This window comes from Cynocephalus volans, chromosome 17, assembly GCF_027409185.1.
Source record: "Cynocephalus volans isolate mCynVol1 chromosome 17, mCynVol1.pri, whole genome shotgun sequence".
NCBI lineage: Eukaryota > Metazoa > Chordata > Mammalia > Dermoptera > Cynocephalidae > Cynocephalus > Cynocephalus volans.
This window is the reverse complement of record NC_084476.1, coordinates 12,660,797-12,683,615: the sequence shown is the minus strand read 5'-3', so window position 1 is coordinate 12,683,615 and position 22,819 is coordinate 12,660,797. Positions and strand designations below refer to the sequence as shown.

At 59.2% G+C, this 22,819-nt stretch overlaps 1 protein-coding gene across 1 annotated transcript; it reads right to left on the bottom strand.

Annotated features, from left to right (window-relative positions):
- Window positions 1-1,626: 1,626 nt before the first annotated feature.
- Window positions 1,627-20,123, bottom strand: NR5A1 (nuclear receptor subfamily 5 group A member 1). The gene is made up of 6 exons (XM_063082487.1): window positions 20,022-20,123; window positions 19,778-19,919; window positions 16,996-17,621; window positions 9,904-10,023; window positions 7,970-8,117; window positions 1,627-1,874 (listed from the first exon to the last, which is right to left on the bottom strand). The coding sequence occupies exons 1-6, from the start codon at window positions 20,121-20,123 to the stop codon at window positions 1,627-1,629; spliced, it is 1,386 nt and encodes a 461-aa protein (XP_062938557.1).
- Between the last annotated feature and the right edge of the window lie 2,696 nt (window positions 20,124-22,819).

Sequence of the window (22,819 nt, the reverse complement as noted above, 5' to 3'; positions counted from 1 at the left end):
GGGCCCAAACCCCAACAGAGCCTGGTGCCCCCAGCCCCCACACCCACCCTGCCTCCCCTGCCTTTGAACCAGAGGCCGTCTTCATGTCATCTCTGCCCCAGTCAGAGCATTGTCCCACCCTAGACACCCCAAACCCACCTAGGCGGTTCTTTGGCCCCAGAATGTAGTAGGCAAAGGTAGCTGGAAACTAATTGCAAAATTTATTCCAGGGCTGTGGGGGCTGGGGAGATTCTTAAGGGCACTTCTCGTTTTGGGGCTGTGGGTCTCCAGCCTTGGCAGGGGCGCACGTTTCAGGGGGCAGAGGTGGGGACTGAGACAGGGCAATGGAAGGCAGGGGGGCAGGGGTGCCCAGTTTCTTCCAACCAGGCAGCTCAGCACAAGCGGCAATAGCAATGTGAAAGCAGGACATAGTGGATGTCCAGCCGGGGACAGAGGACAGCTGCGGCCTTCCCCTAGTGCCTGACCCTTGAGAGTGGTTTGCGGGACACAGGGCAAGAGGCCAGGGAGCTGAGGCCCAGCATCAAAGGTTTGCAGCAAGGGACCCAATGAAGGAAGGACCCTTGTGTACCCTCCCAAGTTCACCATATTCCCATGCACAGAGACTCTGAGCCCCACAGGGTAGGCTGCGGTTCATCTGGTGGCGTAGGGGACAAGCAACAGCTCTTCTCTGGATCGGGGCTCAGAAATAATGAGCCAGCACCACCCACGGGGCACTTGGTGTGAGAGTGTCCAGTGAGAAACCATGGGCTGTACATGGCACCAATCCCCAAATCTCAGCCTCAGTTCTCAAATCTGTCCTCTGCCCTCCACCATACACGCCTTTCAAGGAGTGTCTAGGAGACTGGAAAACAAACAAAAGGGGAAAACAAACACACCTCTTGACTGTAACCTTGCACATAAATACCTGCCGGGGCTGGCCAACTGTGGGTGGAGCTAGAAGGCTGATTGTACCAAACTCCTCCTCTGGTGGGAGAGGGATGGAAAGATGATTGGAGCAAAATTCTTTTCAGATCATGTATCAAAGTTCTCCCTGCAGAAGTCAGATGGGGTAGAAGGGCAAGGGAGGAGGTCCTTTGTCCCAACAGGTGTCCAAGTGTCCTCTAGGGCCCAACAGCTCCTGCCCAATATAGCAAGCTCAGTTATCACTAGTTTACTAAACAGAGGATTTCCAGGTCCCCATGGGGGAGTTCTGGAGACCCTCTCTTCTCCCCCAGCCGATGCCCGGTCAACTCCTCCTTGCCTCTGTTTCCAGGAGAGGGGAAAGGGATGACATCTGGCCCAAGGGACACCGAGGCCCACCAGGGAATCCCGAACTTCCTCCCCGGACCTGTGCTTCAGACCCCAGGACAGACAGCTGGGAGCAGGGGGAGGGAAGAGTGGTTAGCAGCCGCCTCCTTGGGGCGCTCTGAGTGGCAGGCAAGTGCCAGTGGCCAGTGGGGGCCACCCCACCTCAGCCAGGCCCTGCCCAGCCTCACCCACCTTCCCAGACACACAGCTTCCGAGCTCAGGGGCAGGGGCCTGCAGGACGGGGCTCCTGGGTTGGCATAATAAAGTAAACCATCTGGAGGGCCGTGGGGTGGTTGCAGCCCCTCCCCGGGCCCCAGCCCTGCCCCAGCTGGCCCAGGCTCAAGTCTGCTTGGCTTGTAGCATCTCAATGAGCAGGTTGTTGCGGGGCATCTCGTTGCCCAGGTGCTTGTGGTACAGGTATTCCTTGGCCTGCATGCTCAGGGCCCGCACCTCCACCAGGCACAGCAGCAGCTGCTGGAACTTGTCCCCGCAATGCGGGTAGTGGCACAGGGTGTAATCAAGCAGGGCAGCGTTGGCTTTCTCCTGAGCGTCCTTCACCAGGCTGTGGTTATTCAGGAACTTCACATCTGTAAAGGGAGGGGCTCGGTCACCATCCTGTCACCACTACCCTCAGGGCTGGGCCAACACTGTCACGGGCATCACCAACATCAACTTCCCTATGCTCACCAAAGACATGGGCATTGACGCCACCAACCACACAACCATAATCTCATCACCACCCTATCGCTGCCATCACCATTGCCGTCACCGTGGTTGACAAACACCACCACCATCATCAATCACCAGTACCGACGCCCCTGTGTTTTTCACAAATGTGGCCACTGCTGCCATCAACAAGCCGGCCACAGCTGTCCCGTCACCACTATCATCATCATAGTTGAATGCCACCATCAGCAGCAGTCACCAAGACCAATTTCTCTGTGGTTATCACAAACACCATCAACCACCCAACCACAGCCACCTGTCACCATCATAACTGCCACTCCACTGTCATCCTCGCCATGGTCATAGTGAACACCGTTAGCCACCAAGACCATCACCAACCTCACCAGGTTCAATTTCCTCATCTGCAAAGTAGGAGTGACACTCATAGCTACCGCATGAGATGTCATGAGCATGTAGGAGCTGACACATGGACAGAGGTTAGAACAGTGTCTTGCACATCAGAAGCACAGCCGGGTAGTTGTCACGATTGCCCCTACCCACACCAGGGCCACTGTAGACACCACTGCCGCCATAGCCAGCACCAGCCCCACCGCCATGGTCAAAACCACCCTGTCACCACCATTTCCAGGGCCCTCACCATCAGCATCACCACCTTGCCACAGTCACACTGTCACCTCATCCCCACCATGATCAGAGAGGCACACTGTGAGTGAAAGGACCCTGTCCAGAGAGGTGTGACGGCTGGCGGCCCCGTTCTGAGAACACCGGGCACTCTTGGTCTACCCTGCGACCGATAAGGAGACGCCAGCACCCTGTGGAAGTCCTCTCATGGGGCCGTGGGGGACAGGGATGTTCTCTATAGCAGTATCCGTGGTGGCGAGGAGGTGGGTGCCGTGGACAGAAGTAATGGAGCAGGCGCCACACAGAGCAAAGGGACGGGTTTTTAAAAGCGTGGGGCTGCGTGGAAAACAAAAACCAAACAAGGAGGATCCAGAATGAGATCAATAAGGCAAAGCCACTTACATAAATTAAAATGCTCCTACACAAGGCAGACATTACAGAAGAACAGGGACGAACAAGAAGGACCGCGTCAAATGAGAAGGGGTGGGTTGGTGGCAGGGAGAGGAGGTCGGCCCCGCGTGGACCGGTGACCGCTGGGGCCATGAACAGAGGGGTGTGAGTCATGCATCCCCACACCCGAGGGCCAGTGAAGGGACAAGAAATCAAATGTCTTTGGGGCGAGACAGATGGGAGTCCAAATCCCAGTCGCCACCCAGGAGCAGTGGCCCTGTGGGTGAGTCCCTGTCCCGCCCTGACTTGAAAGGCCTCCTCTATGCAGGGCCTGGGAGGGGTGGAGGGGAGATCCTGGCTCAGTTTCTTGTCACCCAGGTCCTCTTTCAGCTCCTGAGCATCACCTCCACCTGGTGCCCTGCCCAGGGGCTCAGGGTATCTAGGGACAGGAATCCACAGAACTGGTCCCCAATGCCCGAATCCTAACCCAGCCTTGCCTGGGATGGGGCGTCCAATAGTTCAGAAAATGGTGGTCCATCCACTTCCTTCTGCCGTCATCACCCCAGCCCTGCTGCTGTGGGGGTGTCCAGAGCCAGCATGTGCAGCCCTGGGCCCCTCTAATCCCTCTTAACACCCACTGTGCCAGGAGAGCTTCATGCTCCTGGCAACCCTGATCCCCAGCCGCCCCCGGCGCGCCCGCTGAGGCCTGTGTTGTCCAGAGTTGGATTTAGGGAAAGCCGAGCTGGGCCTGGGGCGTATGGCACAATCTGGTCTCCATCCTCTGCTCCCACCTCTGGCCCCTCCCCGTCCCCCAGTAAATGAGCCAGGGTCATTTTCGTCCTCACCCCTCAGGATCCCCACATCTCATAAACCACAAAGGTTTGTGCCAATTAGAAAGAAGTTTCCCCCTTGTCCACAGAGACACAGCCCCCACTCCTTCCCTGCCTAGGAGACCTGGTGCAGTGAACAGCCTGCCCACGTGTACGCAGCAGCCTTTCTCCCTAGCCTGGACTGCTCCAGACACTCTCAAAGGCCATAGGGAGTCACCTCACCTAGCTGGTTTCCTGGGCACAAGAGGTGCCTACTGGCCCTATCCCTATCCCAACCTGTTTCCAACCCAACCCTGTACCATCTGACCTTACCCTCCACCATCCCCAGGGTTGGGCAAATTCTCCTGACCCTGTCTTCTGACAATATGCAATAGGAGCCTGGGGATCCAGAGAAGGCTAGGGACCAGCTCAAGGTCACAAAGCAGTAAAGGGACCTAAAGGAAACAGCTGGAATGGGGGAGGACTAGCTAGGACGCTGCAGTAGGGGCAGGGGTAGGAGGGGTCTAGAGAGCATCAGGACCTCGGCTTTACCAGGATTTACTGTTCTCAGCAGCACCGCGCCAGGGACAACGGGGTGGAGTGCGGGGGATGGGGGTGCCGAACAAGGACAGGTTTCAGGGCCAACCCCCACACCCACCAGCAGTTCTATGGTCTCTCAGCTCTCAGCAGGCTGGAGACCCCCACTGCCCCCATGAGGTCAGCCACAGGGCTGGGGGAGGGAAACACAACAACCACTTGAGCCCCAGTGTCTACAGTCCAAGAGTCTGCACCCAGTTTCCTGGGCACCTGCCAGGCAACTTGCACCCAGCTCAGTGAATCCCCACAGACATCCAGACAGGGAGGGGAGGGCATCCCCTAGGTGTAGGGAGTCAGGGCATGCCCGAGGCACACAAAAGATACCAGAATCTGGATTCAAACCCAGGTCTCTCTGACTCCGAAGTCCAAGCCTCCCACCGTGGGCAAGCAGGGCTGGGTAGCCCTAGCCAGGGAGGTGGGTCAAGTTTGGACACTGGTTCATGGAGGATTAGACATAACTTTATGTTCCATTCAATCCAGGAGTCTAGCCCATGGGCCCCTGCCCCTGGGGTCGGGATTTACCCCAGAGAGGCTATTCTGGACCCCATGCCCTTCTTCCATCAGACAGGAGAACAGGGGTCACAAACCAGGAGACACCCCCTTAATGTGTCAGGGTTCAGATCCCAACTCTACAACCAGCCGGGTGATCTTGGGCAAGTCACTTTCCCCTCTCTGAGCCTCAGTTTCCAGTCATCTGCAAAATGGGGACACGTTCATCTCTGCCTCACCAGCTGGCCAAGAACTGAACCTAGTCTGTGTGCCCAGCTCTGGACCCTGAGCACCTGCAGGGTGTGGATGAGCCAGCGCCGCCCAAGCCTGCTCAGCTCCCAGCAATCCTGGAGCTGGGAGGTGGGAGGGGGCTGCGAGATGCCACCCCCACCTCGGAGAGCAGCCTGCTAGTTCCACGGAGCTGGGGGCCCCCAGGTTCTCAGAAAAGCCCCCTTTTCACGGTTTAATTGAATATTTGAATAATCCTTTCATTCCAGCGAGGCATAAAGAATGTTGTCCCAATAGCGGTGACTCAGGCAGGCGCCCCCGCGCACAATGGCCCCTCGAGTGGGGCTGCTATTCAGGCCGCCTTTTGTTGGCGCAGAGCAGTGGGTAAATTGCAAACGCTTAAGGGAATGCTGCTGCCGCCGCCTCAATGGAAGTCAGGAAATCGAATGTTAGGTCAATCCATTAAGCTTCGATTAAGTCCTCGGAGGAACAATACCAGCCAGGCCCATCTTCATAAACACCGTGATTGCCAGGAGAGAGGCACTAATTTTAATTAAACCTCCTTACCTGCCTCCGCGCCCTCCCGAGACAGCTATTTAGACGCCAAATGGCACCCTTATGCGGAGGCAGGCGAGAAGGAGGCCCCGGGGAGCGGGGGGCGGGGGGCAGGGTGGGGGTACAGTCATCACCCGAGTTCAGGCTGCCCCGGAGAGCGACGCCCAGCATGCCAGCTGGAGGTCTACGGGCAAGTGGCAGCTCTACTCCGGGTCCCAGTTACCCTGGAGGCCCCAGCCCTGGCGATCTGGGTGGGATCATGGGAGTAGCCCTCCGTTCCAGACACTAGGGTTGCCCTCTTCACCCCAGCCCCAGGTCTGTCCTCTCCCAGGGCTCGGGGCTGCCCGCCTGCCACCCTTTTCCCACGCTGCGGTTGGAAGGGCCTTGATAAAATACAAATGTGATCATGTTACTCCCTGCTTAAAATCTTCCCCAGGGAAGGTTCAAGGTACTTGGCCTGGCACTTAAGGCCTTGCACAGCTCAGCCCCTGCACACCTGGCCAGCTTCCTCTCCATCTCCTCCCGCCCCCTACAGCCACACCGAACTTTCAGGAATCCTCATCACTTTACACAAGGGGCTTCCTTAGACTGGAACGCCTTTAATGCTGCTTGTTTTGTTTCCCCCAGAACACTCCTACTCATACAGCAAGGCCCAGCAAAAGGCCCCACTCCAGGAAGCCTTCTCTGACATCCCAGGTGACGTGGGTTTCTTCTCTCCAGCCCAGCCCTCATCCCTGGACTACCTGGGCTCCTCTCAATGCACAGCCTGCCAGCCTCTCTTGCTGCTCTCGCATCATCAGCTCAGGGTGACCCAGGTGCCCAAGCCACCGCTTCTGCCTCCCCTGGCAGCCCCAACCTCACTAGATTTCTGGCTTCCTACACCCTCCTCAGCCAGATCCATGTCCCTGTGCCCAAAGATAAGGTGCTGTGCCAGACACACAGCATGTGATAAAGATGTGACCCGCTTCACTCATTCACTTCATTAACTCGTTCATTTGCTCATGAACTTAATAAAGAAGATTATGATAATAAACGATACTGATGCACACTTCTGTGGGGTCAGGTCAAGCACTGAGCACTTTGAGGAATTCTCTCATTAAACCCTTTTAGCCAGTAAAGGATTATTATGATGCTCATTTTACAGATGGGGAAATAGAGGCCCAGAGAGAGGGGTGACTTCCTCAAGGGGACAAAGCCAGAGAGAGAGACCAAATTTAGAATCCAGATCTTCCATCCTGACACACCATGGCCAGTGCTCCCCCTGTGCCCATCGATGCTGTGCACACAGAGGTGCTCCTTGATTCCAGTAGCTCCCCATCTGGGAGAGGTTAGGGCTGGGACAGAGATGGGTGCGGCTCAGGGCACCCAGGGTGGGGAGCAAGGGCTCTGCTTGGAAGGCTTCCTGGAAGAGGGACAGCTGAGCAAGGTCTTGGAGGATGAGTAGGAGTTTGTTGGGTGGAGGAATCTTTCTGCAGAGGTGCGTTGGAAGGGAGGGAGAGGTTTAAGTTCAGGAGGGACGTGGCCAGGTATCCAGAGGAAGCATGTGGAGGGGGGTGGGGACTCTGTCCCCCAGAGAAGGTCACCTCCATGAGGGCAGGGGTTTTCGTTCACTGCTATATCTCCTGTGCCTTACACAGTGCAGATGCTCAGCAAATGTTTGTAAAATGAATGAATAAACAAATTAATGAACAGGCAAAAGGGTCTGGGGCCCAAAAAGCTCAGAGTCAGAATATGGGCCTCCCTAGATCAGAGAATTAGGAAAAACAGGGACCCCAGGATGGGAGCTGGGGAACAGGAAGTCCTAAACTCACGCGGCATTTTCTGCAGGTGGCATGGGCACTTTCCTAGGGAGGCGAGCCAGGAATTTACCAGATTCTCAGAAGAGGTCCTCGTCCCATGAAGGGCAAGTCTTAGACATTACCTTGGCCCTCTGTACTTCCAAACAGAGAAACTGAGGTCCAGAGGGGAAACAGCCTGCATTTTTTTTTTTTTTTTTTTTTTAAAAGATGACCGGTAAGGGGATCTTAACCCTTGACTTGGTGTTGTCAGCACCATGCTCAGCCAGTGAGCGAACCAGCCATCCCTGTATGGGATCCGAACCCGGGGCCTTGGTGTTATTAGCACCACACTCTCCCGAGTGAGCCACGGGCCGGCCCAAACAGCCTGCATTTTAAGAGCTAGGCCCAGGTGCCCTCACATGCTTAGTCACTGAGGGAGGGGTTGGTGCCCCCACTGAGGCCCTATCTTGGCCTCTCGGCGCCCCTTGCTGCTGGCCCAGGCCGAGACCCCCCTCAAGCTGCACTCACCAAGGCTGAAGAGGATGAGGAACTTGAGGCAGACAAACTCCTGGCGGTCCAGCTGCAGCGCGTGGAGCTGCAGCACCAGCTCCTGCGCCCGCAGCACCAGGCTGTGCAGCAGGGAGCCTGCCTGGGCAGCCACCGTGGTCAGCTCCACCTGGGCGGGTCAGAGGGCATGGGTCAGGGTGGCAGGGGAGGGGCTCAGGCCAAAGGGCACGGGCAGGAGGCTCTGATCAGGGACAATGGGGAAGAGGGTATGGATGGGAGGTGCCAGTTATAGAGGGGGTCAGATGGGCTGGGGGTCAGGTGCACCCAGCCTTGGAGCTGAGCCAGGATGGGGTAGCAGCAGCTCCTCAGGCCCCTGGAACCCTCCCAGGCCCACCACTATTTGGGGCCCAGCCTTCCCGGCTCCCCTCCGCCTGCCAGGCCAGAGCCGACGGCACCCACAGCCTGCCTGTCCGCCTCAACACGGCAGCGGAGCGCACACCAGGCGGGTGGGTGCAGTGAGAGAACTGAAGGGTCCTTCACACACAAAGAGCCGCCTCCAGGCCCAGTGCCACAGACGGCTTTTGTGCAGCCGCCCGCTGTGAGTACTACGTCGTCCTGGGTGTGGGGCAGGGGCAGGGAGGTAGGGTCACATCCACATGTCTCCCCAGTGCCCCAACCGCTCACACGCAGACACCGGCCACAGCTCAGCTCACATTTACACACGTGCATGAACATACAGGGCTGCCCACCCCCTTCCTGCAGTGAGGCACACACACAGGTGCACACACGTGCTCTTGGATGGCTCACATTTATGTGTTGACAGGCAGATAGCCACACTTGCACACCTATGTGTGTGCAGACATCTCTACAGTACAATACAGGCGTGTGTACGCACACAGAGGACATCCTCCTGGCCACAGACACTTCGGCCCGAGTGTTGACACTCACACCTCAGATTCCCTGCATTTGTGCTCACAGGTAGCCCCAAAGTCACCCTCTAGGGACCAGCATTCCCTGTCCCCTGCCCCCGATGGCTTGAGACACCAGGATGAGAACTGAGGATGAGGACAGAGGTCTGGGGTCAGGGTGGGATGCAGAGCCTCAGCCTCTGACCCCACCCTCAGGACGTGCGGAGCCCTTGGCGCCTCTTATGTACCCACCCAGGCATGATGCTCCCACCACCAGGCCAGACCCTGGGCACTGGCCTCCCTTCCCTTCTCCCTCCTCGCCTCTCTTTCCTCCATTCCTCATCCCACCAGCTGGGGGTCCTCCTCCTGGAATGCGTCCCCCCCCCCCACATGCTTCCTCTGGATACCTGGCCACGTCCCTCCTGAACTTAAACCTCTCCCGTGGTTCCCCTGCTCCCTTCCAGGAGTCCCTATTCCCTGGCTTCCATCCTTGTCATTCCTAATTCCGTTTTCTAAGGGGTGCCCCAGTTCTGACTGTGAGCTCTTTGGGGCCCTCTGCTTATTCATTCACTCATTCACCTGTTCAGAATTTAGGGCCTGCAAGGTCTTGCCCACTAACCCAGCCCCTAACAACCCTTCCAGCCTCATCTCTTACCTCATCCCAACCCCCGCACGCCCCTCCCTGAGCCTTTGCCACCGCTATCCCCCCACCTGTGGTGAGTGGAGACTGTCCCTCCACCATCTTTCACTATCTGACCAACTCCAATTTATTCTTTCAAGACCCGGTGCCAGGTCTCCTCCTCCAAGAGCCCCCCAACCATCCCCACACACCCAGAGCAGGGCTCCCAGGGGCTGGCTCCTCTCAAGGCCATGGCCAGGGCTGGTCACAGAGAGGTAGGGCCAGAGGGTGTCCCATAAACTTGGAGGAAGGGCTGATGTTCAGGGTGACCACAGCCAGCCCTGGAGAGGCCTGGGACCCCTTCTGGGCCCAGAATTCTGGAAGATCATGGGGTGGCGGTGGGGGCAGGACACAATAGAGTCGGTCACCTCCTGCCCAGTGACCAGCAGGATGCTGCCCTCCTTGCCGTGTTGGATCTGGCGGTAGATGTGATCAAACACCAGCAGCTCGCTCCAGCAGTTCTGCAGCAGGGTCATCTGGTCGGCCACCTGGAAGGAAGAGGCACGTGGGGCCCAGCTGGGGACCTTCCTCTCACCCCTCCTCCTCCCAACTCTCAGTGCAGACACTCCACTGTGTGTGGGACCCGGGCAAGCCACTTAACCCCTCTGTGCCCGTCCGCCCATCGTTCTTCTTCATCTAAGCATGGCAGGGGTCTGGCAAGAGCGGGTCCAACAGGGGCACGTGAGCTCTACCTCTTACAAGCTGCGTGACCTTATGCAAGTTCCATACCTTTTCAGTGCTTCAGTTTTCTCAACTGTGAAGTGGGCAAAGTCCTGTGCTTAGAAGATGGGCTCACAGCCATTAAGCACTCAGTAAATGTCAGTGAATGGTGTCCACAGAAGGGCTCTGTGAGTTCCCCTTCAAGTGCAAGGCCAGATTATGATTAATTTTAACATCGTGCCCATCTGGCCTGTGGTCACACCTCGGGCAGCCTCAGCTACTCAAAAAGGAGCCCTGAGGAGGAATGAGAGGGTCCCCTGGGCCTCCGGCACTGCGTTCAGGCTCACGAGAAGACAGGAGGGCCAGCCAGCCTGTAGTCAGGCCCAGGGAAGGAGCGAGCAGACCACCATGGCCTGAGGCCTGAAGCAGGAAAAGAGCAGGCACAAGGGGTAGATTCTGAATACCCAGGCTGCAGTCAGGGGCCAGGGTGTCCTTCAACCTGGGGGATCACTGTGCTCTAGCATGGTAAGGGGGGATGCTTTTGACCATGGCAAATGGGACTCAGAACTGTGGAAAGCCAGAGCCAGGGATCCCCTGGCCCAAAGCCCTGTCTTCAGATTTAGATGCCACCCAGAGAGGGCGAGGGACTCTCCCAGTATCACACAAAGGCAGACCAAGCCAGGGCCATGGTGGGCGTTCCTAGCCCACAATCCCCACAGTGACAAACTGAGCCCTTCTGGGTATTCAGAACTGCACTGGGCACTGCAGGTCATCCTAGAAAGACATGACACAGACTCCAGTCCCTCTCAGCATCTGCAGCTCATCAGCCAGCCACCAACTACCCAACAGATACTTCCCAGGCAACTTCCTGGGCCATGCCCTGCAATGAATGCAAACCATGACAGGTGACAGTCATTGCACTGCAGCCCCACAACCCTATGAGGTTGGTACAGTGGTTACTCACATTATGGAGAGAAGAAACTGAGCACAGAGAGGTCAGGCAACTTGCCCAAGGTCACACAGCTCCATCTGAGTCCAGATCCATACTCTTACGGATAGGTGTGGAAGACCTCCCCTGCCCCCCTTGCCATCCAGGAGTTCACAGTCTCATTCCCTCCTACATGAAGCCCTCCCTGATCCCTCTGCCTTCCTCGGTGCCCTCACCACCCTCTGGACATGGAATCTGCCACATCTGACAGCACCAAATCATGCCCCTGTCTTCCCCGGTACCTGTGTGGTCTGCAAAGGAAGGACCGGTGTCCACCTCATCTCTGAGCCCCCAGAAGGGGCTGAGCAAGTGGTGGGTGAACAAATATGTGCTCCCCAAGACGTGCACAGAGAGCCCAGAGAAATCACCTCCGACCCGGAGGCCAGAAGCTTGGAGGCAGCCCCCAGCCTGAGGGGAACAGGCCCAGGCCTAACCAACAGCTCTGTTTTTGAGAGTCAGAGCCCCTCCTTCCTCTCCTGGGGGCATCCCTGTGGTCTCTGTCCTCAGGCAGATAGAGGGAGAGAAAAAGGAAAGTAAACACAGACGCAGACGGGCCCTCTAGGCCTGGCCTGCCCCTCCCTTACTGCCCACACTGCAGGACAGTAAGAGGGAAAGTCTGTGTCTGTCCCACTCTGAGGCACATCCCCCTTCCTCTGAGCCTCGGTCCTTCTTCCCCACCTCATCTCGGGGTCAGGAGCCCATGCCTCTCCATCCTCCGCCTGGCAGAACATTCTTCCTGGAGCCCCATGACTCCAGGACAGAAACCCAGCTGCAGGGACCCCAGGCTCAGCACTGACTAGCCTGGATGGGAGGGTCTGGGAGAGGCCGAGAGCCGGGCAGGGCACAAGCCGCAAAGACATCTCCTTATCTCTCTCTCCCCAGGAAGTGGCCAGCCCCCGTGGAGCCACCAGGGCAGGGGCAGGCGCCTCCCCACCACGGTTTCCAAGGAGGGAGGCAAGACTCTGTGGGCACCTACTGCCAGGCACGGTGCCCAGCACAGCTAAGGACGTCTCACCCTGCCCTGCTGACACTCTGCCCATATCATAGATAAGGAAATGGAGGCTCTGCCCAGATGCTCCCTGCGGGGCCCGTCTTCTAGGGGCCCTGGGAACTGCCTGCAGCCCAGGTGGGTGCCTCCCAGGAGTCACACTGGCAGAAGGAAAGCTCAGGCTCACCTTGGGCAACCCAGATGGAGGCAGAGGGGGAGGGAGGAGGATGTGCAGGGCTGGGCTCTGCCCCCCACCTATCGTGGGCCTGCAGGAGCAGACACCCTTGTGCCCAGATTGAAGGAACAGGGGGGTGGGGAGGTAGAAGAGAAGAGATAATGGGGGAAAATTAGGAGATAAGCAGGCTGAGCCTCGGGCGGAAAGCCGAAGGGGTCACAATGACCTGGCTGGCCCAGCCCTGGGAGCAGACTCTGTACCCAGACCCTAGACCCTGGGAGTGGGGGCAGCCCTGCCAGTGGGGCTGATAGGGGTGGCAGAGAGATGCAATTTGGTGGCTAAAGCTTTGGCACCCTGTGCCCTGCATTCAAGTTCCAATCCAGCCCTGTGTCCTCCTCTGCCCTAATTTCCTGTTCTGCGAAATGCAAAAAATTATTCCTCCCTCCTTCAGTTAGAGAAAACGTATGAACACACGTTATCAGTTGCAAAGGGTTCTGCAGACCCATTGTTGGCCGTCCCAGGCATGCTGCCCCAGCCCGGGCTCCCACCTACCCTCTGGCCAGGCAAACTTTCCTGCTAGACTTTGTACTCACTTCTTCCGCTGGATGGACAGATGCACACGTAAAGACACCAGACTCCAAAACACTCCCCACACAGATGAGTGCGCACACGCACACACACACCTCTTTTTATTTAAAAGAAAAGCAGAGGGCCATAGCTGCCAGCCTCTCTCCATGAGAAAGCAGGTGGCTAAGAGGCTCGCTCAGCCAACGAGCGTGGTTTTCACCTTCCAAAGGTTTCTCCCGAAGCTAAAGATTCATCCTCCTCTACCCTCGGCCTCCCTGCCACCTTGGGAACAAGGACATTTGCAGCCCCAGCCCTGAGGTCCCTCACCAGCCTGGCCTGTTTGCTTGGCCCACCAGCTGCCCCCGCCTCCTGCCGGACGACCACAAATCTTCCTAGAACCTTGACACTTTGCAGCCTGCCTCGGAGACGGGGTATTTATGGGTGACGAGCTAACCTCCCTCCCAGCAGGCCCCCCTCAGGAGCCCCCTGGGGTCTGATCAGTCTGGCGGCCGAAGGCCAGCGGGCTCTGTAATTCTCTGATGGCTGACACACCACGGGCTGGCCACAGCACTCTCCCGGCCGAGTGGTCAGCGGGCCATCATTTGTCAGCCCAGGAGTGACAGTATTACTGTCACTTAAATAAAACTATATATCTGGGCAGTTCAATCTGTTGCCAATCAGGGCCTCAGAGCTGCACATTGAGGGTGAACTGGTGTCAAGATGGGTCATTAGGCACTCTTGGCCCCTACCTCCCCTCCCCGATTCCTATCTCACATCCTCCCAGCCTGTCCTTCATGGTAAATGTCCAGAGAGGCTGACTGCCTGGACTCTGGACACTGCTCCCCACTGAGCGGCAGGTAAAGTCGAGTTTCTGCCTCCTCACAGGTAAGAAGTTGCTTGATAAACTCAGGGCAAAGTGGGCCCCCATCTTGTCCCAGAACTGAGCATCTTGTCCCATGCTCAGAGGAGCATGGATACAATGTATCTTTCCCCACGCTCTTCCGGGCCAGGCCTGTACACAACCTGCAAGAACAGGTTAAAGGGTGTAGCAGCAGAGAGGAACAGCGAGGAAGGTCACTGCTGTCCCTAGTCCCTGAACTTCCTGTGTGCCGGGCCCCGTGCTGAATTTTTTACCTGTTCTAGCTCACTAACCCCTTACAACAACCCTATGAGGTGGTTACCATTTAAACTCCTCTCTTTTATGGATGAGGAAGCTGAGGCCCAGAGGAGTAAAATGCCCAAAGTGACGCAGCCTGTAAGTGGCACAACTAGAGCTTGAACACAGGCCTCTCTGATTCTGGTCTTTGGTATTAATTTCTGTGCCCCTGTCACGTCTAATATGCTATGACTGTGTGAGATGGAAAAACAGAGACAGAAGGACAGCCATACAAGCTGGGAAAGAGGACAGAGTAGGAAAACCCCGAGAGGGCATCCCAGTCAGAGCCATCTAGGCTGCCAGCGTCCCTGACAGGTCAGCTGAGACCCCAGGACTTCCCCTGAGCAACAGGGTGTCCTCGGCGTCATAGAGGGCTGAGTGGGCCCCTGAGGAGAGGTCAGGCTCTGTGTGGTGAGAGCCCCTTCCTGGCCCAATATGTGGGGCCCCAGCCAGTCCTGGCAGGTGTCCATTAAACACCATCAAAGGACCTACTCCTGGTCCAAGCTCTGCTTCTGACCCTGCCCTCCTCTCCAGCCCTGCTGCATAGGACCACCTGGAACTCCCTGAACACATGATGCCTGTTCACAGTTCAGGACCTTAGCCTATGCTGTTCCCACTGCCTGCAACACTCTTAACCTTCTCTAACTACTCTCTGGAAAGTCACAGATCAAAGAAACTCTCCCTGACTTCCTTGCATACAGCTGTTTGCTTTCCCTCTGGGCTCCTTCTGCTCCTTTCCATTGCTCTCAGAGCCCTGGGCACCCTGCATTGGCATTACCTGTGTATATGTTTGTCTTTTCCTCTAGCCTGGCAGCTTCCTGGTTCCAATTCATTTCAATGTCCCCAGTGTCCAGCCCAAGGCTGCCCCACCCTCAGAGCCAGAGAGCCCCCTCTTCTGCCTGGAGGTAGGGAGTTGGGTGGTCAGCCAAAAGGGAGAGCAGGGTCACTCAGGACCTTCCCACTTTTATGTCTCCTTACCTCTGGGCTTTGCAAACCAACACCAGCCCAAGGCCCACTGGGCCAGTGAGAAAGAACTTCCACATGGCTGATAAGAGATGCTCTAAAGGCTGGGCTGGTACTTATCTGCAAGGCCTCTTTACAGAGCATGCTGACCATGGTTCATATTCCTGGGCTTGATTCAGAGACTCTGGGAAGGGGAAGCAGGAAGGTTTGGACCACAGAGAAGCCAGAAGCAGGAAAAAACACTCAGTAAAGCTGGGACAAAAGCCCTTCCCATCCTGCGTGAAAATCCCCGGGAGACTAGGAAGGCAGCCAGAGGAAGTGCCCCGCCCCTAGATCCAGGGTTCTGGAAGGCTGCAAATGCTCTGCTCCTCCTCCCCTCTGCACGGTGGGTTCATGGGAACTCTGGAGGTAAGCTGACAACCAACCCAAGGGTCTGGAGATCCTCATCCCCACCAGGGCTTCCAGCCATGAATAAAAGGCGGAGGGCGTGTTCAAGGCCCTGCTCTGTGCCTCCTCCACAAGGTGAGAGGGTGCTGGGGTGAGAGGCCCACACCATGACTCATGGCACATCCCCAGGCCTCGGCCGTGAAAGGCCCTCCACAGTACAAGCAGGAGCCATTGCCACCAATTCTTGACTCCCTAAAGAACCCAAACCCCTAGCCCCATGAAACCCCTGGGGCTCAGAGTGACCACGCCCCACCTTATACCCCCTCTATGCCAGCCAGGCCAGGCATTGCCCCCAGCCCATCCGGCCACATGCTCCTGGAGGAAGCCCAGGCCTGAGTGACGTCAGCACTGACAAGGCTGCTCAAGGCTGCGGTGGCCCCAGCAGGGAGGGCAACAGGTCCTGCTGTTTACATCCAGCCCCAACACAGCCAAGGGGGCTGGCCTGGGAAAGGCAAACACCAATAGGCTTGTGATAAAGAGTACCCATACCCTAACCAGGGAGGGATGGGCCTTGGCCAGGTGGAGGCGCCTCTGGGAAGGCCTCATAGAAAGCCAGGGCACTAGAGGGGTAGCTCCCAGGCCTACTAGAGGGGTAGCTCCCAGGCCTCAGGCCCTTCAAACCATTTGACGGATGACTGGAAAGTTCTTCCCTATGTCTAGCCTCAGTTTCTCCTGCTGCTTTCCTGCTTACTTTAGTCTCAGGTACCTCAACCCAGGAGGAAAGAAGGCCCTGTGGTAAAGAAGGCTGCTTCACCTGAGAAGATCGGTGGCAGGCCCCCACCTACCCACCCACCTAGCTCCTCCCACTCAAACACACACACACACACACACACACACACACACACACACACACACACACACACACATGGGCCCAACCATCACACACAGCAGATGCAGGGGCAGTCAGATCTTTCACCTTGGCTGGGAAGGAGAAGGGTCCACAGACATCCCAAGCTCTGAAACACTAAGACCCCTATCTATGACATTCGAGGCTGGTGGGGATTGGCGGTAGCCTCCCTTGATGGTAGGACAGAATGAACTGGACTCCTTTCCCAACACTGGGCTGGGGCTTTGGGGGACAAGACAGTCCTCTAAGGACTTAGCTAGTCTTTCAAGGAAGCCCAGGGTCTCAGAGAAAGAGAGTAATGTCTACAGAGACCCAGACTGGGGAGAAACAGCCAGAGACTGAAGGGGCTAGAGAAACACAGAGAAGCAGAGACACAGTTCGCCAGAGAGAGAGAGGTGACAGAAACAGAGACAGAGACAGACAAAGATCAAAGAAGCAGAGGCTGTGGGAGAGAGAGAGAGAGAGACTCAAGAAATGGAGAAGGAGAAGGGGAGGCTGTGAGGGACCAGACACGCTCCTTAATGTCACATTGTGGCCTCCCTGCTCCCAGACACTGCCTGAAGCCAGTGCGCAGGATGACCCCATCCAAGGGCTGACTGAGGCTGAGGCTTGGGTAGCCGAGAGGACATGGCGGATCCAGGGGCCAGCCAGGTGGGAGGAGGGACTCACCTCCAGCTCCTTGAAGACCATGCACCTGCGTGCCCAGTCCACGATGGAGATGAAGGTCTGGTCAGCCATTCTGCACAGGAGGCCAAAGGGCGCGGGCTGGTCGGGGCGGCCTTTGGCCGGTTCCTGCAGGCAGCCCACGATGCGTGCCCGCACCTGGTCCTCGTCCGGCTCCAGCTGCAGCAGCTGCAGGATGAGCTCAGGCACACCAGGCCCTCCGGAGAAGGGCTCTGCATAGCCGTAGGGCAGCCCAGGCTGCGGGGGGCTGGCATAGGGCTCCGGGTACTCAGACTTGATGGCACGGCCAGGAAAGGCAGGGTAGAGGTAACCGGCTAGTGGCCCGTGGGTGCTGGGCACGGCCATGGGCAGTGCTGGACTTCCAAAATCGCCCAGTGGCCCAGCAGGGGGACCAGAGGCCAGACCCTTGGGCTCAGGTGTGTGCAGGCTAGGGGACAGCATGTAGTCCGGTGGGGGAGGGGGCGGCGGGGGCACCCCCATTGGGGGGCCTGTCTCCAGCTTGAAGCCATTGGCCCGAATCTGTGCCTTCTTCTGCTGCTTCAGGGCTCGGTCCCGCTTGTACATGGGCCCAAACTTGTTCCGGCCACCTCGCATGCGGTCAGCACGCACGGCTGTGGGCAGGGGCAGAAGGTCAGGCTTACCCGCTCCAAGCCACCTTCTGTATACCCTACCACAGATCCTTCCTGAACAGATCTGACTGGGTCACTCCCCTGCCTAATAGTCTTTTGTGGCTCCCAGTGCCCATAGGCAAAGTCAACCTCTTAAGCCTGGCGTTCAAGGCTCTGCTCAGCTTTCTAGGTTATCCTTCATCAGGTCCTGTGTTCTTTCTACTCTGCCTCGCTCACCTCTCTGCTCCTTTGCTTGACAATTCTTTCTCCTCTGTCCTGCCTTTGATATTCCTGTCTCAAACCCTTTTCTTTCTTTTGTGCTTACTAAACACCCAGCCTCAATGTTACCACCTCTAGGAAGTGTTCCTGGATTCATCCAGGCAGACTCTATTGCCCTTGTCCCAGACATCCTGCCCCTTGCCCACTCTGATCATGCTGAATGTATCATGCCATGTGCCCCAGGCTGAGAGCTGCTGCGGTTCAGCTCTGGGTTCGGGTGCCTAGCACAGGGTTCAGCAAGGAGATGGTGACAGGAAGGGGGCCCTGGTCAGCCTTGTTCACAGCTGAGTCCCCAGTGTCCCATTGCTTACTGACTGATAGCCTGACTCTGTTGAACCTGTGTTGCAAAACAATTCGAGCTTCCCTCATTGGCTTCAAATCTGAAGCTGAGTTTAGGGCTGCTTGAGGCTCTGTGCTGGGGGAGGGGCCTCTCCTGCTGACCAGATGTTCCTCCGCCTGTCCAAGAATGTGTCACTAGCTGGACCCAACAGGTGCATCTCTGCAGCGGGAGTGTGGCCCCAGCCCCTGCTCAGACAGGACCCCACTCTGGGCTCTGGGAGAAGGGAGCGAGCAGGAGAGAGAGGGCGGCGCTCGGCCAGAATGGTGGCTCAGAAGCCACCACAGCCAATCTTCTTGCCATTGGCGGGGCGGGGGGCAGGCAGCTCTGCTCCACTCCCTCAGGATGCACCAGGGGTTTCTGCTGCCTACAGAAACCATCTCTTCTCGCCCGGAATACCTGGGCCCCGCGCCCCACTTCCCCGCTGGGTTCACTGGCGCTAGGGATGTGGGCTCAAGGGAGACAGGACAGAGTGTTCCCCTTCCATCCAGGAGTCCCTTCTCTAGGTGGCAGGACATGTGGTCTGCAGCTCTCAGACCCACTTCTGTGTTGTCCGAAAACTTCAGCCAACAACTGCCTGCTCAGTGTACAGCCCGGCTGGGGCCAGCGGGGTGGAAGCCAACAACTGTCCACCCTTAAAGAGCTCCAGTTTTTCCTGCTAAAACATCTTTCCTCCTTTTTGGACTGAGGGGTGGGGGTTGGGGGTGGGGAGGCAAAGATGGGCTGGGGTCCTCTGGGGGCAATTGTTCCCCACTCCCCAGCCCTCTCAGAGCCTGGCTAAGGAATGATGGAAAGGCATCTCACCCATGGAGTGAATGAATGAGTGAACCCTTCTGATGCATGGATGGACAAACAGATGGGTGGGCTGGATGGGGCGGGCTGGACTGTCACGGTGGAAAGATAACAGAAAATATGATAACCACCATAATAATGCTAACAACAGCCAACCTGTTGAGCAGTGACTATGTACCAGGTGCCTTAGGCTTTTCATACACTAAGTCCTCACACTGACTCACGAAGGAAGGCACTACTATAAAAGCCATTTTTTTCAGATGGAGAATCTGCTCCTTAAAGAGGTTAAGGAACTTGCCCAATGTCACCCAGCCTGTAAGAGGTGGCACTGGGACTTGAACACCAATGAAGGCATCGCAAGCCTGGGCTCTGGCTGGTGGTGGGTATCAGTGAGGGGGGGACGGGGGGAATCTCCACGCAGAGGGAGGAGCTCTGCCCAGGCTCTGCCCTGTGCTGGGGTCCCCCTCAGGGGCTGAGGAAACAGTTATCTCCTTGGGCTTCACTTTCAGATACTTCTCAGCCCAGCACAGGTGGGTCCTGCACGCACCCCCTCCCAGGGCCTAGGCCCGACCAGCGCCAGTTCCCTGCTGCGCTGCAGACATTGGGCCCTAATCCGCGCCAGGGGCCAATCACCCGGTCCCAGAAACTTCAGGAAGGCCAGTGGTGCCCTCCCCTTAGACCGTCTCCCAGCGCCACCCCCTACCCCCTTGGGCCCTCAGAAGTCAGGGGTCGAGGCTCCCGGGCCACGCACCTTCCAGGCGCATCCCCACCGTCAGGCACTTCTGGAAGCGGCAGAAGGGACAGCGCTTGCGCTGCGTCTTGTCGATCTTGCAGCTCTGGCTCTCGGTGCACGTGTAGTGCTTGTTGTTCTGCACCGTGCGCTTGAAGAAGCCCTGCGGAGAGGGGAGTCAGCGCGGGAGGCCCCGGTGCGCTCAGGGGTCCCAGCAGGGCCCCCAGGGGTCCCCCCGCACCCCTGCCGCCCGCCCGCCGTTCACCTTGCAGCTCTCGCACGTGAGCAGCCCGTAGTGGTAGCCGGACACCTTGTCCCCGCACACGGGGCACAGCTCGTCCAGGTCCTCGTCGTACGAATAGTCCATGCCCGCGGCGTCCGCCTGCAGAGGGAGGAGCGGGTCAAGCGGGCCGACGGCGACCGGCGGCGCGCTCACCTGCCCGGCCGGTCCCGCGCCCCGCAGCCGCCACCCATCGCGCCCTCCTCGCGGCCCGTCGCGTGGCCCCCTTGGCGGCGCCTGCCGGGTCCGGGCGGCCCGAGGAGCGCCCTGCGCAGCCCCGGTGGGACGGGCCCGGGGCAGCCCGCAGCCGGCCTCTCCCGACCCGGGCCCCGCACCCCGCGCCGCCGCTCACCGCCCCGCCCGGGGCCTCCTCCCGCGCCGCGCCCGCCGCGCCGGGTCCGGGAGCCTCGGATTCGATGCGCTTCGATCCGGATTCGTTTGTCTGAGAACAAAACCCCGATTCTGAGAAAACGAGATGGGATCGGCCGCGTGGGGGACGCCAGTGAACCCGGCGGGGAAGTGGGGCGCGGGGCCCAGGTATTCGGGGATGCGACAGAGACGAGGGAGACAGAGACAATGTGGGAGAGGCAGAGACGTGGGCAGCCACGAGAGCGAGGGACACCGACCGACTGCTGAACGGAGAGCGAGCCCGAGAGTGGCACAGACACACCGAAGCCGAGTCACAGAAAACCTGGGGAGACGAGATAGAGAGGACGAAGGAGGGACAGAGGAAGACCAGGTCAGAGACACCGAGAGACAGAGGCCCACAGAGAAAACCTGGGAGAGACACAGTGATCCACGACAGACAGACCGAGACACCGCAGCACGGGAGAAAGCCTGCAGAGACCGAGGCACAGACAGTGACAGGGACACCGAGAGAGAATCTGCAGAGGCGGAGGCGCCCAGCAAGAGGGTCGGGGACCTGGCGACGCACGGAAAACGGCCGGACCCGGGAGCCGAGAGGCGTGTCCCGCAGGGTCGGACCCAGACCGGGACCCAGACCGGGCCCCAGCCCGACGACGGCGCCCGGACAGAGAGCCCGAAAGCGCGGCGCCGCCGGGGCCCCCGGACCCGGAGAGACAAAGCGCGCGACAGCGACGGCAACTGGAAGCCCGCGCCCCCGAGACCGAGACGTCGGGTGGAGAGAGTGCGGAGAGGGCGCAGCCGAGACCGCGGGCGCGGGGTGGGAGCCGCGGGCCGGGCGCCGGGCGCACAGACCCCGGGCGGGCGGAGGGTCCAAGTCCCCAGGAGGGCGGCGCGCAGAGCCGGGGCCCGCGACGCGGGAGGGGGCACGACGGCGCCCCACCGGCCGCTCCTGGGAGGAGCGCCCCGCGGCCCGCCCGCGCGGAGCCCCGCACCTCCCGGCCGCGCCGCCGCCGCCGATGAGCCGCACCCGGGCGCAGCGCCGCCCGCCCGCGATGACGGCCGCTCGGGCCGGGGGCGGGGAGGCGGGGGCGAGGGGCTGGCGGCGCGGGGCCGCGGCTCCCCCCACCCCGCCTCCCGCCCCCGCCGCCTCCCGGGCCGCTCCGAGGCGCACCTGGGGCCCGGGCCCCTCCGCCGCCGCTGCCGCTGGCCGAACCCGCCGCGCGGGGCCGGGGACTGGCCCCTCTTTAACGGCGCGGGGGGGATCCGGGGGCGGAGGCCCGGCCCGCGCCCTGCCCTCCCCCCGGCCGCCACGCGTCTTCACCCTCATCCTCTAGGCCCCTCAGCCCCAGCCCGTCCCCGGGGTCCGCACGCAGCCCGAGAACGGCGGAGCCCGGGCGCCCCGGAGTCCGGGCAGGTGTCGGGCGCCGGGGGGGCCTTGGGCCACCGCCTGCGACGGGAGGAGGCGAGCTCCTGTTTTCAAGTCCAGCTTATTCGTGGCCGGGGCCACGCTGGGGGCGCTGGTCGTTTTGCAGCGTGGAAGTGGGTAAGGACGAGCGTGGGGACCGTGGCATGGCACGGGTTCAAGGCTAGAAGCCGGGTTCTCCCGTTGGTCCTTCTACATTTCCTCAGTCGAGCCGTAAGCAAGTCTGTCCCCGTCTGCAGTCTTCAGTTTCCTCATCTGTGAAGTGGAAATGATGACCGGTCTTCCTTAAGGGTGGGTCGTGAGGATGAGCCGAAGTCGCGCTGGCAAAATACATGCCTGGCATGGCGGAGGGGCTCAGTGGCCCCGCGGAGAGATCCGCGCAAACCCCTTCTCCACGAGTCTCAGTGTGCTCGTCTGGAAATGGCAATCGTGGCCATCCTGCTCTGCGACTTTCCGAGGTCTAAGGAGGGCCCGAAGCCACCGCGGGAGCTGGGAGAACAGAGCCCAGGGGCAGGGCACCCCTGCAGCCCTCTGAGTCCTCACCTGGGCCGGGGTGGAGGAAGGGAGCGCCCAGCAGATTTGGGGACAAAGGGGTCCCCGGGCCAGGACGGGCAGAGCAACTGCTCTGGGTCTGGGGGCGTCCAGCAGGCTGCCCGCTTTTTTCAGTTGAAGAAACAGACCCTCGGGAGGAAGGGCCTTGCTCGCATCCCGCCCCCGCCCCCGCGGGCACCTCGGGTCCGAGAGAGTGCTGGGGACCGCGAGGCCAAAAAGCCGCGATCTTCGAGCCGGGAAATACCGCAATTTTGCTTTGGCAGCAAGGCAACCGACCGAAAGGCTGAGTCTGCGCCCCAGCCCAGAGGCCAAGGCTTCTGTTGGAGCTGGCGCTTTAGTCCCGCGAGCCGAAGCCCGGGGACCCCGCGCAGACCACCCTCATCTTGCTCACCCCGCGGAATGAGGAGCGGAGTCTGCAGACTTGCCGTGCAAGCTCAGGCAA

What these genes read in the sequence shown, in the direction of transcription:
- NR5A1 (XM_063082487.1), bottom strand. Translation starts at nt 20,123, where the DNA reads ATGGACTATTCGTACGACGAGGACCTGGACGAGCTGTGCCCCGTGTGC. An exon ending in GGTGGGGATGCGCCTGGAAG is followed by an intron (nt 17,622 to 19,777) that starts GTGCGTGGCCCG and finishes CCCTGCCCACAG; the next exon opens with CCGTGCGTGCTGACCGCATG. An exon ending in CCTCATCCTCTTCAGCCTTG is followed by an intron (nt 1,875 to 7,969) that starts GTGAGTGCAGCT and finishes CTCCCTTTACAG; the next exon opens with ATGTGAAGTTCCTGAATAAC.